Source organism: Cygnus olor, chromosome 4 (genome assembly GCF_009769625.2).
Source record: "Cygnus olor isolate bCygOlo1 chromosome 4, bCygOlo1.pri.v2, whole genome shotgun sequence".
Classification (NCBI taxonomy): Eukaryota; Metazoa; Chordata; class Aves; order Anseriformes; family Anatidae; genus Cygnus; species Cygnus olor.
In genome coordinates, this window is record NC_049172.1 from 71,659,644 (window position 1) to 71,671,907 (window position 12,264).

General features: G+C 45.2%; 1 protein-coding gene across 1 annotated transcript in view; it reads left to right on the forward strand.

The window, feature by feature from the left end:
- Nucleotides 1-1,921: 1,921 nt before the first annotated feature.
- KDM3A (lysine demethylase 3A) overlaps nucleotides 1,922-12,264 on the forward strand; it is a 30,508-nt gene continuing 20,165 nt past the window's right edge. The window contains exons 1-7 of the mRNA XM_040556846.1: nucleotides 1,922-2,348; nucleotides 4,949-5,104; nucleotides 7,283-7,393; nucleotides 8,997-9,099; nucleotides 9,961-10,085; nucleotides 10,393-10,465; nucleotides 10,551-10,639. Coding sequence (XP_040412780.1) covers nucleotides 2,178-2,348; nucleotides 4,949-5,104; nucleotides 7,283-7,393; nucleotides 8,997-9,099; nucleotides 9,961-10,085; nucleotides 10,393-10,465; nucleotides 10,551-10,639 — 828 coding nt within the window. The 5' untranslated portion in view covers nucleotides 1,922-2,177. The remainder of the gene's footprint in view (nucleotides 2,349-4,948; nucleotides 5,105-7,282; nucleotides 7,394-8,996; nucleotides 9,100-9,960; nucleotides 10,086-10,392; nucleotides 10,466-10,550; nucleotides 10,640-12,264) is intronic.

The window sequence follows — 12,264 nt, forward strand, 5'->3', positions numbered from 1 at the left end:
ACGGTATCTCATCACAAGTTCCATGTTGTAGGCCTGGTCTATATATTTAAATCTGAGAAGCAAACTTACCCATTCTTCCTTTTGATGGCTGTTAATGAGTATTTCTCCAGGCTATGTGTGGTTGCTCATATATTAGATTCGTTTTCTACTATCCACTTCTGTTTATTTTCCCTGCTGAAAACGCTGCATAATGCCAGGTTCACCTCACTGCTAGGAATCACCGAAGAAGTCTTAAAGTTACTGGGGTATTTGGGCTGCCTGATCCCCAGTGCGAAGGAAAGGAATTCCCTCATCATGATGAGCAAGGAATTTTTGTGCCATACGTGAGAGTTTGAATGTAGTAATTAAGCGTTCAATGGAGAATCCTACAGCAAACTGGTGGGAAAAGCTTTTAGATGTAGAGAGCTGGGGGTCGGCCTCTTCTCACAGATAACCAGCGATAGGACTAGAGGGAATGGCCTCAAGTTGTGCCAGGGGAGGTTCAGGTTGGAAATGAGGAGACATTTCTTCTCAGAAAGAGCAGTCAGGCATTGGGACGGGTTGCCCATGGAGGTGGTGGGGTCACCATCCCTGGGGGTGTTCAAGGAGAGGTTGGGCCTGGTGCTTGGGGACATGGGTTAGTGGTGTCATTGGTGGTTGGACCAGATGATCTTGAAGGTCTTTTCCCACCTTAGTGATTCTGTGAAAACACTTAGCACAAGTAGCGCTATGTTCTTGAGAAAATGGTGGAAGAGATCTGACCATGGCAGGATCATCCAACCTGTACGCAGCAGAGCTGGTGGGCGTTCGGGGCCTGATAAGTTTCTGGTCATGAGAGGAACCAGGAGAAAACATGAGGTGAATGCTCTCTGCTTTCCCCGAGCAGGATGACTCAATAGCTTCTTTGCCTTGGGTACTTCATTTTTGTTCTTCTTCCTCCCACGTCATCATTTAGAAAAGTCTTGTGGTAAAAGATGAGTGCTGTGTCTCGCTAGGTTACTTCACAACACAAACAGCTTGCTCGTCACCATTTGATCAGTTTAACTTCTTGGTTTCATGACCTTTGCCACAGCCTTTCACAACAGCATGGAGGTCCACCATGAAAGGAACAGAGGATGTGAGGTGGCAGAACCCATTAACTTTGAAACATGGCTACATAAACCACCCGAAAAGCTCTCCACACCCTTAAGGAACCTCTAGAAGACTTAATTTCCCCCCCTGAACCTGCTCCTGCCGCCCAGGAGCCCCCTTTCCCCATTCCCCCAAGCCCCAAACCACCACACAAGATGGCGGCCACGAGGCGCCCCCGCCCGCCCTTGGGCCGCAGCGCGCATGCGCAGGGGCGGCCGGTGGGCAGGTGGCGGTGCCCCGCGCCCTGTGCGCATGCGCAGCAGGCGGCCCGCAGCGCCCCCGCAGGTGCACCTTGCCACCGCGCGCATGCGCACGGGCGCCCGCCAGGTGCCCCCTCCCCCCGTGCTATATCTGAGTACGCCGCGGATCGCACGTATAAGGGGCCGCAGCACGCCCCTCAGCCTGCCACGGATCCTTCCGCCGGCTCCAAAAAAGGCACTTGTGGGTTAAAGCTCGGCTCGGCTGCCGCACCGATAGAAGCGCCGCGGCGCAAAACGGCCTCAGGTGTTCCGGTTTTCCCTCTCGGCCCCATCCGAGCCCCTCCGCGGAGGCGGTTGTCCGGAGGGACTCTTTGCGGAGGGATACCAGCCCTCCACACACATCGAGGGACCGTTTGGGGGCGGGGCCAGCGAGCCGCGGGCGCCGCCCCTCCGCACCAATCGCAGCGGGAGGCTCTGCGACGGGCAGCCAATGGGCGCAGCGGGCGGCGCGGCGGGGGCGGGGCTAAGGAGCGGCGGCGGCGGCGGCGGCGGCTGAGGGGGAGCGGCGCGATCGCGCTCGGCGCTGTGTGGAGGCCGCGGGGGGGCGGGGAGGGGGGGGAGGCGAGGCTGAGGGGAGGAAGCGGGCGAGGCTCGGCTGAGGGGCGCTCGGCGGGGAGCCCGGCCGCCTCCTTACCCGTTCGGGAGGCTCCTGAGCGGGGAGGCAGGAACAAAGAGGCCGCGGGGGCCTCCGCTTTGAGGGGGGGGGGTTCCCTCGGCTCTGCTTAATTAACGAGGGGGGGCTGCGAGGAGGAAGGGGGAGGCCGCTGCCTCCGGTTCTTCGGCCCCATCCTCCCCCCATGAGTTAAGATGGTTCTGAGGCTGGAGGGCAGCTGGTCGCTGCTGGTGGGCAAGCGCTTCCTCAGCCTGCTCGGCGACGACGACGGGCCCTGGGACACGGAGCGCGTGGCGGAATGGCCCTGGAAGGCGGGCAGGATCCGCGCCGTCTCGCACACCGACATATCCAAGCCAGACCTTAAGGTAATGGGGAGCTGGCCCAGAGGCCTTCGGGAGGCCAGGCTGCTCGCCTCGCCGCCTGGAGACCCGCTGCGTGCCTCTGGGTACGAGGCACGCGGGGTGTCGCACCCCATAAACACCCCCTGCTTTTGGGGGAGAGGTCGCTGGAAGAAGAAGACCTGACCCAGTGAGCCTCCTGCCCGGCTGGCACGCCGGCAGACATGTGCACCCCCGGCTAAAGTCCCCGAGGTGCTCGCGCTGTTGCCGGAAATGGCCCCAAACTAATTGGAGATGGGTTGCGTTCCACCAGCGCTTTCAGAACTTTTTGTTGTAACCCATTTGCAGAGATTTTCTGTTTGCGTGTTTCCCAAGGATGGTTGGAGACCTTGTTTGTAAACAATTTTCTTCCCCGGAGCTGCTTACGGAACCGAAATGCTCCTTTTTGGAGTGGTGGCTCTTCTTTCTTCTTCTTTGGAGAAGGTGATAAGGAACAAATGTTTCTATTGTCTTCAATCAGTGCCGCAGATGTAGCAAATGTGTGTGGGGGGTTGGAGGCTCCTCAGGCTCTTTTTGCGTGGTGGCTGTGTCTTAATGATGGTTACTGGTGGGCTGCTTCTGTGCACCATCAATTATTGCAGGCTTGGTGTAATTCATTAACTGTGTGTTCTGGGGGGAAATTGGGAGACTGACAGAAGCTCGTAAGCACCTCTTTAGGAACTGTAGCCAGGAAAGCTATCCAAGCACGTCTAAAAGTATTTTTAGGATATAAAGTATTTGCTAAGGCCAAAACTCCATTACAGTAACACAATCTTGGTACTCCTGTTTGTTTCTGCAGGGGATCTGGGCAGGCTGTCCCGTGACACCAAGTCTTCCCATTAAAATTGTTTCCTTTCTTTTTTTTAATGGGGAGAGTTCTGCGACCTCTGGTTAACCGAGGAAGCACCTTTCTGAACAAGAAGAAGGCTCAGCTTTACATTTATTTCTTGAACGGGCAAACTTTGGGGTGTGTTGTGGAGAGTCCCGAGTTGTCGGAGGCTGAGCTTCTCGTCCCGTGCGTGTACCTGGGGTGGAGCTTGCCCCACGGGGCCGTGCCCATCCCTTACTTGGTGTGTGGAGGAAGATGTTGTTGCAGAAAACTTCTTCGGGGCCTTCTCTGGGACTAAAAGGGAGGAGGAGCAGGTGCTCTCGGGGACTTCAGCGCCCCGCTGTGCGCCTTGTAGCTGGTCACGGTGCTGCCAGAAGCAATTACCTTCGTGCGTTCTCTGGTAAAAGCGTAGAGGAAGTTGTGAAGCAGACAATCGAGGCATAAAGAACTTCTCGTACCAAAATACGTGCTGCCTCCTTTCCTCTGTCGCAAGGAAGAGGAATGTCTAGGAACACCCGAAATAGTGATGGGTTGAAAAAAGCATCCAGAAGGGTAGAAATCCTTAATCTTTCCCACCTTGCTTCTCATAGAACGTCAGGAGCGAGCTACAGAAAGGAACGGTTGCCGGTGATGTTGGAAAGCCTTTTCTCAGCCGTATTTTCCTGTTTGTGCAGTGTTGATACTCCAACCAAAACAAGCCATTCTGGTTCTGGTAGTTGTGCTGTTTGCTTATCTCTTTCACCGTTTCCGTGAACTTCAGAATGACTAAATTCGGTTCTGCACCCGTCAGGTCTGCAGTTCCTGCCTGCGATAACGCCACTCGGCGTGCGTGCTCTTCCTTGCCTCTCCCCTCGCAGGGAAGCTGAACGCAAGGGGAAGTTTCTAAGATTCGCTCAATTAAGGCTTCTCCACTTGTAGGGTAAACGAGTTAGGTGCTATATTTAGGACAGTGATATTTTATGGGAGGGAGGAGAGATCTCTGAAGGTGTCGTTCTCTACCGAGTTATTTAAATCCCTGTAGTCAGGCAGGGTTTTATATGTGTTTTTTTCCCAATCTTTTGATCATCTCTATGTTGCTTATCAAAGAATGGCAATGCCACCTCAAAGAAATTGGCCGAGAAACTATGTTTTCATCACATAGTGACAACTGCTTTCCTCTTGAAAAGTTTGTATACGTGCTTCAGAGATTTGTAGAGATGAATACCAATTAAAAGCAGGCAGGAAACGACCACGCTGTATAATTTCACCTCCTTTACTGGCTTACTCTCACTTGGGCTTCCAATAAAATAACTGAAGATATTCTTTGGGACTCTTATTCTGAAAATATTTCTGGAAAAACAAGTCATCAGACACCCTCAATTTAGTGGAAAATGCATGTGCTACTGTACTACGCGGTCCTTTAAAGGTTGTTTTTGCTTGTTTGCTTTTTTTCCCTGACTGTAAACACTGGTGGGCCAACCAACCCAGTTAACTGGCCTTGATCAATAGAGGGCTTTTTGAGATGGGAAGGTCATCGAGTTAAATAGGAATGGGAATGTTTTGTGTGACGGTAATGATGACGAGCCAGTTAACCTTAACTACGCTTATAAAATACTAAGTCAGTCTAGGATGCTTTAGCGATCGCTTAATTGTATGACAGAAGGGCAATATTCTTGTTTTCATTGTGTTTCTAATTAATTTTTTAGAAGAAATTGTTGTTTATCATGTTTATCTTGTATGTGACGGAATATTAAGTTATTTACGTCTCTTCCTTTTGTAGATTTGTGTGGAATTTGATGATGAGTCATGGGAAAAAAGAAGATGGATAGAGGTCTACTGCCATAAGATGAAAGCATTCCTGGTGGAGCAAAAGCTGGTGCTGGCCGAAAGAAAAACTCAAGGCAGTTCTGTAACGCCTATCCAGTGGCCTGCAATGGCAAGTACACGGTTGGCCTGACTCGTTTGGGCTCTGCGTGGCCATCTTCTAAGCACAAGGCTTTCTGCTCGCTACAAGTGGGGGCTTCTCAAGTACAGCTTTGCTCGTGTCGTGCACCCGCATGTGTAAAGTGAAGGGAGGGTAAAACTCTTGGTACAGCTAGAGGTAGACAGAGCTTGTCGGCGTTCAGAGTCGCTATGTTGTGCCTAGAGATGCAGGGATGTGTTCTTATGACATTGCTTCCCTCCCAAGCTACTGTTCTGTACCATGCTGATTCCTTCTGTTTCTTGTTTCATGACATTATGGTTAAGAATAGAGAGAAAAAGAACAAATTCTAAGGTTTCTAAGGATAGCCTGTACTTTTATCTTAGGTTCTTTGTACTTTGCCTCAAGTACTGCTAATTCTTCAGTAATTCATGATCTGAGACAAAAATAATTTGAATGACTCTTACGTGATGGCTGTCTGCCACGGATCACTTGCGCGATCTAGTTTTTGTGCGTATAAAAACCTGAGCTACAGTTTCCAAGCCAGAAATCTAAGCTTCCCGCAAGTGCCACGCATGGCTGGCAGTGCAGATCAGCCAGTGGAGGTGAACAGAGGATTTGTCTTTGCTGATATATTCAGCCAGTATAGTTTTACTTGACTGCTTTGGATGTTGCTACTCCTAGGGTAGTTGTGAAACAAACAAAGATGTAAATTTGCCGTACTTTAATTATGATGAAGTTGTAGGCCATGTTTAATACTCTTAACTTTGCTGGGCATAACGTGCACAGGGTAATTCATATTGCTGTGTTTTAGCTGAGGTTTGTCTAAACAGATACTGGTTGGATATAGAGCTAAACAGGGTGGGAGAAGAAGTGGAGAGAGGAGTCCTTAGCTTTATTTCCTTCCCCTTGCAGTAATATCAATATATCTACTACTAGATCTTGCTGATACGATGTTCTGAAATCCTGCTTATTTCAACTTAGCTGTTGTCTCTTTACGTGCATCTGAACAGTTCTCACCTCCATTTTATGCAGGAGGTTTCCTTCCCTGGAGTGTTTAAGGGGTCAGTTCATGCAGTGTACCTGTTAGGTGGCGCATTGTAGGAGTGAGGTAGGATAAAGTAAAGCACGATGTTGGAACTTACCTTGGCAAAGATGTTTTTCCCCCCTTTCCTACCAGTGAAGGGATGAAAGAAAGGTCACAAAAGGCACGTGGGGATTTATTTATTTAAATTTTGATTACAGCAATTGATTTGAGTGTACAGGAGAGTATGTTACCGACAAATAGAATGGCGTTGCAAAACTTGTAATGCCCAGTAGCTCCTGGAGCGACTGCTTTTGTTCTTACAGTGATACTGCCCCTTTCCTAGTGCTGTTGTAACTGAATTTAAAGCAGCAAAGGGAAAGAAAATCTTTCTTTGCATGACCAGTCCTTCAGAAACCCACACACATACTCTATCAGAATGATTTTTTTCTCTTCTTTTTAAATGGGGCATAAAAAGATGCATATAGAGGAGTTATTCTTGCTGCTTGTGATGTTCCAGGCTCCACATAAGTACCCACTCAGGTCTGTTAGCTGAAGGGCTAGACAAAATTTAATCTTGCGCATATTAAGATGAGCTCAGAAGCTTCTTGAGGAAGTCTTTGTTTCATGGCTGCTCTTAAAGCCTTTGGTTTACCTGAAGACAACATCGTTGGACTGGAGCAGTATAACTCTGAGGCTCTCTAAGTCATCATACGTGCCTAAACTAAGGGTTTGGTATGTTATCAGTGGTGCGTGAGCTTTGAGAACTCACCTGCAAGCCCTGCAGCAGCCCTGCGGTGCTTTTCTAGATATCTCCCTGCCCTACCGTGAGGAGGGGTTTTCATGAACGTGTCCCCAGTTGGAACTCCTCATGCTAGTAAATTATTCATGTTGGGATGAGTGGGTAATGACTGTTAATGACAGCCACCTGAAGTCAATTCTTTACTCTTTCTAATAAATGAAATGAATTTCGAGTATAACCCAGTAACTTCTTCGTTAGGCTTGTATGAGAAAGTTTATTAGACACTTACTTTGTTTCAAGAGTCACATGTAGATGGGAGACCTTACCAGGGTAACAGATGCAAAACTAAGATTATTTTAATTAAGACGAACATGAGACATGATGAGATCTTACTCTACTTCTAAGAAAATGCTTATCACTTTTCTAGACTTACAAATCCTTAGTGGACAAAGCTGGTTTGGGATCAATGGTTTCGGTGCGCTATCTGGGCGAAGAGAGATGTGTTTTTCTTTCTAAAGACCTTTTGACACCCATCCAGGTAACTTTGTATGGCATCATAAACGTGAAATGTAAATCTTCTTATCTTGGTATTTAAGATATCTGAAGTTAATGTATTCTAAATGCAAGGCTTTAGACGGGTAAAAACTTGGAGTAGGTGTGTATTGCCACAACTCATAAACATCGGTTCTGGGTGTGATGTGTGTGTCCAGGACACACATAAGACAGCTGGATGAGGGAGCGTAGCAGGAGAGAGATTCAGCTCAGGTGGCAGCAGTTGCATCATGTTGTTGGCAGGGGATAATCTGGAATGTTTCCCTTTTGTGACCATGACTGCCATTGCTGTGAAAGGAATCGCAGAGATGTCTGGAATAAATCTTGCTACTCAATGGAAACACATGCCTTCTAATCTGAAGCCATTGTGGAAGTGGGCAGGATGTAAATGAGGTGGTTGAATTATAATGCCTTTGTTGAGCACCAGGAGGAAAATTTGTTAGTGAAAATTAGGCAGAGGCAGGCTGAAACAATTGCCCTGCGTGACTGACTGGTCAGGCGTTACGAGGAATAGGATCTGCTGCTGGGAAAGGATTCGACCTTTCTAGAAAAGACCCATGAAACCCTGAATGAAATTAGTAGTAGATGTCACAAGTAGAGCCCGCTAGTAGTGCCACCATTAATGTTCTACTACTTTAACTTGTTACCGGTCAGCAAGTAGACCACTTATTCTGAGGAACTAACAAAAAACCGTCTTAAAACTAAATGCGAGTTGCAGATTGTCAGCTTGCCTGCGTTGGCTCAAAAAGCAAGTAAAGATTTCTTTATATGGAAGCCTCATCTCAATATTGCAATGGAGAAAGCTAATTTTCTGGCATCTTGAATAACAGTTCTTTCACTGCTGGCTCTCGAGCCTTCTGCTTCTTACAAATACCAGAGCAGTGCTTTGGATATTTAAAAAAAAAAAAAAAAAAAAGTAATTTTTTTTTTTCCTGGTGCTCTGAACCATTGTTAAAAACTCACTCTCAACTTCCGATTTAGGAATTTTAAATATTGTTGAGGAGCTTGTTTTAGTTTAAAAAAAAAAAAAAATAGGAGGGGATGTAAATACATGGTGCTAAACAATTATGAACAATTTAGATGTAGCTGCCTCTGTTTTCATTCTTATGAACGTTTAATAATGTATAATGGTGTCTTGCCTTGCACTGGATCCAGGCGCTATTGCCATAACATAAATAGAAATGTAAAACTCAAAGTGTCTGCATTTACAACTGTTTGGGACTACTATAAAATGTGTATCCGCTGGTTCTAAGAACCTAATCCTAAATTAAAACATAGTTTGGTTAAACTTAGTTCTCATTAGCGATGTAGTAAAACCAAGCTAGATTGTTTGTTTGTTAGAGCAATATTAAAGTGGATCTGGAGAGCTCCCTCCAGGCTGGCTTGTTGATCGTTGTTCCAGGTTAGCGGTAAGGAAGCGATGTCTGGTTTAATAAATATGATATCCTGGGAACTGAAGGAACACGGAATAATGAGAAACTTGTTGGACTTGTATGAATTGCTGCTATCTTGTTTCTAAGTACTCACGCCTTTTTGTTAATCAAAAGCTTTATCTTTAATACCAACTTCTGTATTTTGCTTCTAAATAGGATGTGGACAGTTCCAGGCTTCATCTTAAGGACGATCAAAATGTTAATGAGGAAATTCAGGCTTTGGTGAAGAAACACTTAGATGAAACACGCTTGGTACAAGGTATGAGCGTGCTCTGTAGCAGAAAACTTCATCAATAAATACTGAAATCAAAAGGGAAATCTTTGCGCTGATGGTATAAATTATAACAATCTGTTCTAGGAATGAAAGCTTTTTTATAGGAGAAAAAATACTGATTCTGCTTTTGCAGCAATGAATGGAAAATGTGAGGAATTGTGGAGAATTCAGTGTTAAGTCTTTCTGTTGTAAGAGTGAGTGCACAATTTAGGCATGTATAGGTGCCCTGACACTTGCGAAAGAGAGATCAAATGTGGAGCAATTCTCTCTGAAATTACTGGGAGTTACTTGCTGTTTTCAAGTAGTGATTTTTTTAAACTTTCAAAGCTTTACACAGAGGCTGCTAATTAGTCAAATTGAAATTGTTATCTTTAGATTTGCTGGCCTCAAATTCTTGCTTACTGATACATACAAGTGTCTTTGTTAGTCGTGTTTGCTTATGCAAGAAACATCTTGCTTTTGTGGAAAGGAAAATATTACGGCTTAGTTGTCATTTCCAATACTGTAAAGAGGGGAAAATTCCCCATCTAATCAGAGAATCTCTGCTTCCTTGTCCATTGATCTGTCTTACTGTCTGAAATTTGGAGGTCGGCCTGGCTTCTGCTGCATGTCTGAACAGCCAGAAAGCTTAATTGAACTATTTGAGAGAAGCAGATAGCTGGAACATAGTTTTATCATGGTTTTATTTTCCTCTCTCAGCTACGCGGAAGTTGTCTCAAGGTTCTCCGTTTGTTTTACTTACTCATCTTGCATCCAGTACCGTTGGCAAATTCATGTTGATATGTGGATAACGTGATGGTCTGCGTGCACCCTTTTTCTTAAGCATTTGTTTTTTCAATTTTTAAGGTGGAAAAAATATCATTGGTTCGAAAATTAGAATTTATAGCCTGGATCCGTCTACCCAGTGGTTCACAGCAGTTGTTGTGAATGGTAATCCAGCTACACGAACTCTAGAAGTCAACTGTGAGGAGGTAAGAACCGGCTGAGGTGGGTTTACAAATGGAGCTGGGGGAACAGCTGGGGTCTTCTAGTTGTACCCCCACCAGCACCATCTGTAATTCTGTCCTTTATGTTTTAAGCTAGGAGAAAGTAGGGATCAATGTGGTGCAGTGCAATCTGCTACCGCAAAGTGTTTCTGTATTACTTCACGCTGCTGGTAGAGCTGTCAACTAACAAATGTCAAGTATCTAAGCATAGCCTATACCATAACACCTAAGATAAATACATTCAAACTGTAACTTTCACATCTGACTCCCGTGTTTTTTGTTCCTTTCCAAGATTCCAGCTTTAAAAACTCTTGATCCAGAGTTAATTCACGTCGAAATCATATATGACAATAATGGGAGATGTGGTAAGAGCTGTTATTGTTTGTACTTCAGATACCGAGTTGGAAATTTGTGCTAAAATGGACTAATCTTGATGACTTTCCATTCCAGATAAATCTAAAAAAATTGGGGGCGTGAAAAGGAAATCCACAGAGAATAGTGGAAGTGTTGATGCTAAACACACAAAATCTTCTCCCGAGGTAATGTCTTACTGTGTTGCGTGTGTCTGTGTTATATAACTGAGTCATGCCATTTCTCAGAATGGCCTTAAATAAGGATTAGGTATAGAAGTGGAATAATGAACCTAATCCCTGGGAGGATATGTTGTGTTCACTGAAACTTGTCTAGGCACGGGTAAAAACATCTCGCCTTGCAGTAATCAGAGAAAAAGCTACTAAACCTTGACGTTCAGGTTTTCTTTTTCTGAATTTTTTGCCGCCTCCTTGTGCTCAGGTATCAGCTTGCCTAGTCACGTATTCTGTAGTGCAATTAAACACAAGGCGGTTCTCAGGTGCGCAGCCTTTGCTTTTTGCATTCATTTTAACTATTTAGTTTTGTACGTAAGTCCCAAAACTCTAGCGACACTTGCATGCTTTGAGGATTCAAGCTACGCAGACAGTGGTCTGGAAGAGTGTTGTGTCAGTACAAAAAGGGAATATGGGTACCTGCATGTCAATATTTATTTTATTTTGTGAGTGACCTGGGAGGTATCTGTCCTAACCTTCAGAGGTTGGACTAGGTGATCTTGGAGGTCTCGTCCAACCTAGATGATTCAGTGATTTTTGTAAGAAAACTCTCTGAAAGGCCAAGAGAAGATCTGAATAACTGCAGTATAGAAATGTAAATGAAAAATACTGGCTTGACTAAAGAACACCACTTCAGACTTACCCTATGCTTTTGCCCTGGTGCTTCAAAAATTGCATTTTAGGTGGGGCTAGTCTCATGGAAGCTCTTCAGTGGTGGTAGTAGTGGATGTTTTTATTTGTTTTTGTTTCGTATTTTGATTATTGGCTTCTGTGCAGTCAATCCTGTGCTGAGTCAATATGTAGATTTAGTTAATGCCTGGATATCATTATTAGAAATCTTCAACAGCTTTGCAAGGATGCAGCAGGGAGGTAGCAAGTACAAGATAAGATTCCTCAATGACTAGAGTGGTCCATCTTGTATGTACTGAGGAGGAAGAGTGTTTGTGCCCCAAATCAGCATGAAGTAGCTCACGCACTGCAATCATACTCTGCTTATGTTGTTGCTATAGCTCATGCCTGAGTACCTTCAGTGTCTTTCAGGCACTCAATTTGCCATTCTTGAGCTTTCTGCATATTCAGCCATTGAGCCGCTCGCTCAGTGCATACAAAGCCAGTCTTTATTTCATATTCCAAATGTACTACAGCAGAGTTACCATGATCTGAATTCATGGCTTGTTTTTCCTTAAAGCGGTGCTGCTGTTTATTTAGTTCTGCTTTTCTGGTCTGCCTTCCTTCTAAGGACTGGATCTTTTATCACTTTTTTACTCTTCGGGACATGCCTTGTAAGCATTTTGAGCAAATAGTTGCGAGTGAGTGTACTTGGATAAGGAAAATAAGCTCTATTTCTTTGATTTTGGTGGAGTGAATATGTTGGATTGGCAAGCTGAAGCTGTAACTTGTTTTTTAAACTTGCTGTGTGATAGTACTCTGACTTGTAATGTGGAGTTAATAAATTCCAAGGTTCTTCTGAGAGCTTGCCTTGATGTCTGACAGCTGTGTTGTACAAAGCAGAAAGGAAATATTTTAGAGTTGATGTTAATGAGCCTAGTGTAACTTCCAGCAGTAAGTTGAGCATGTGG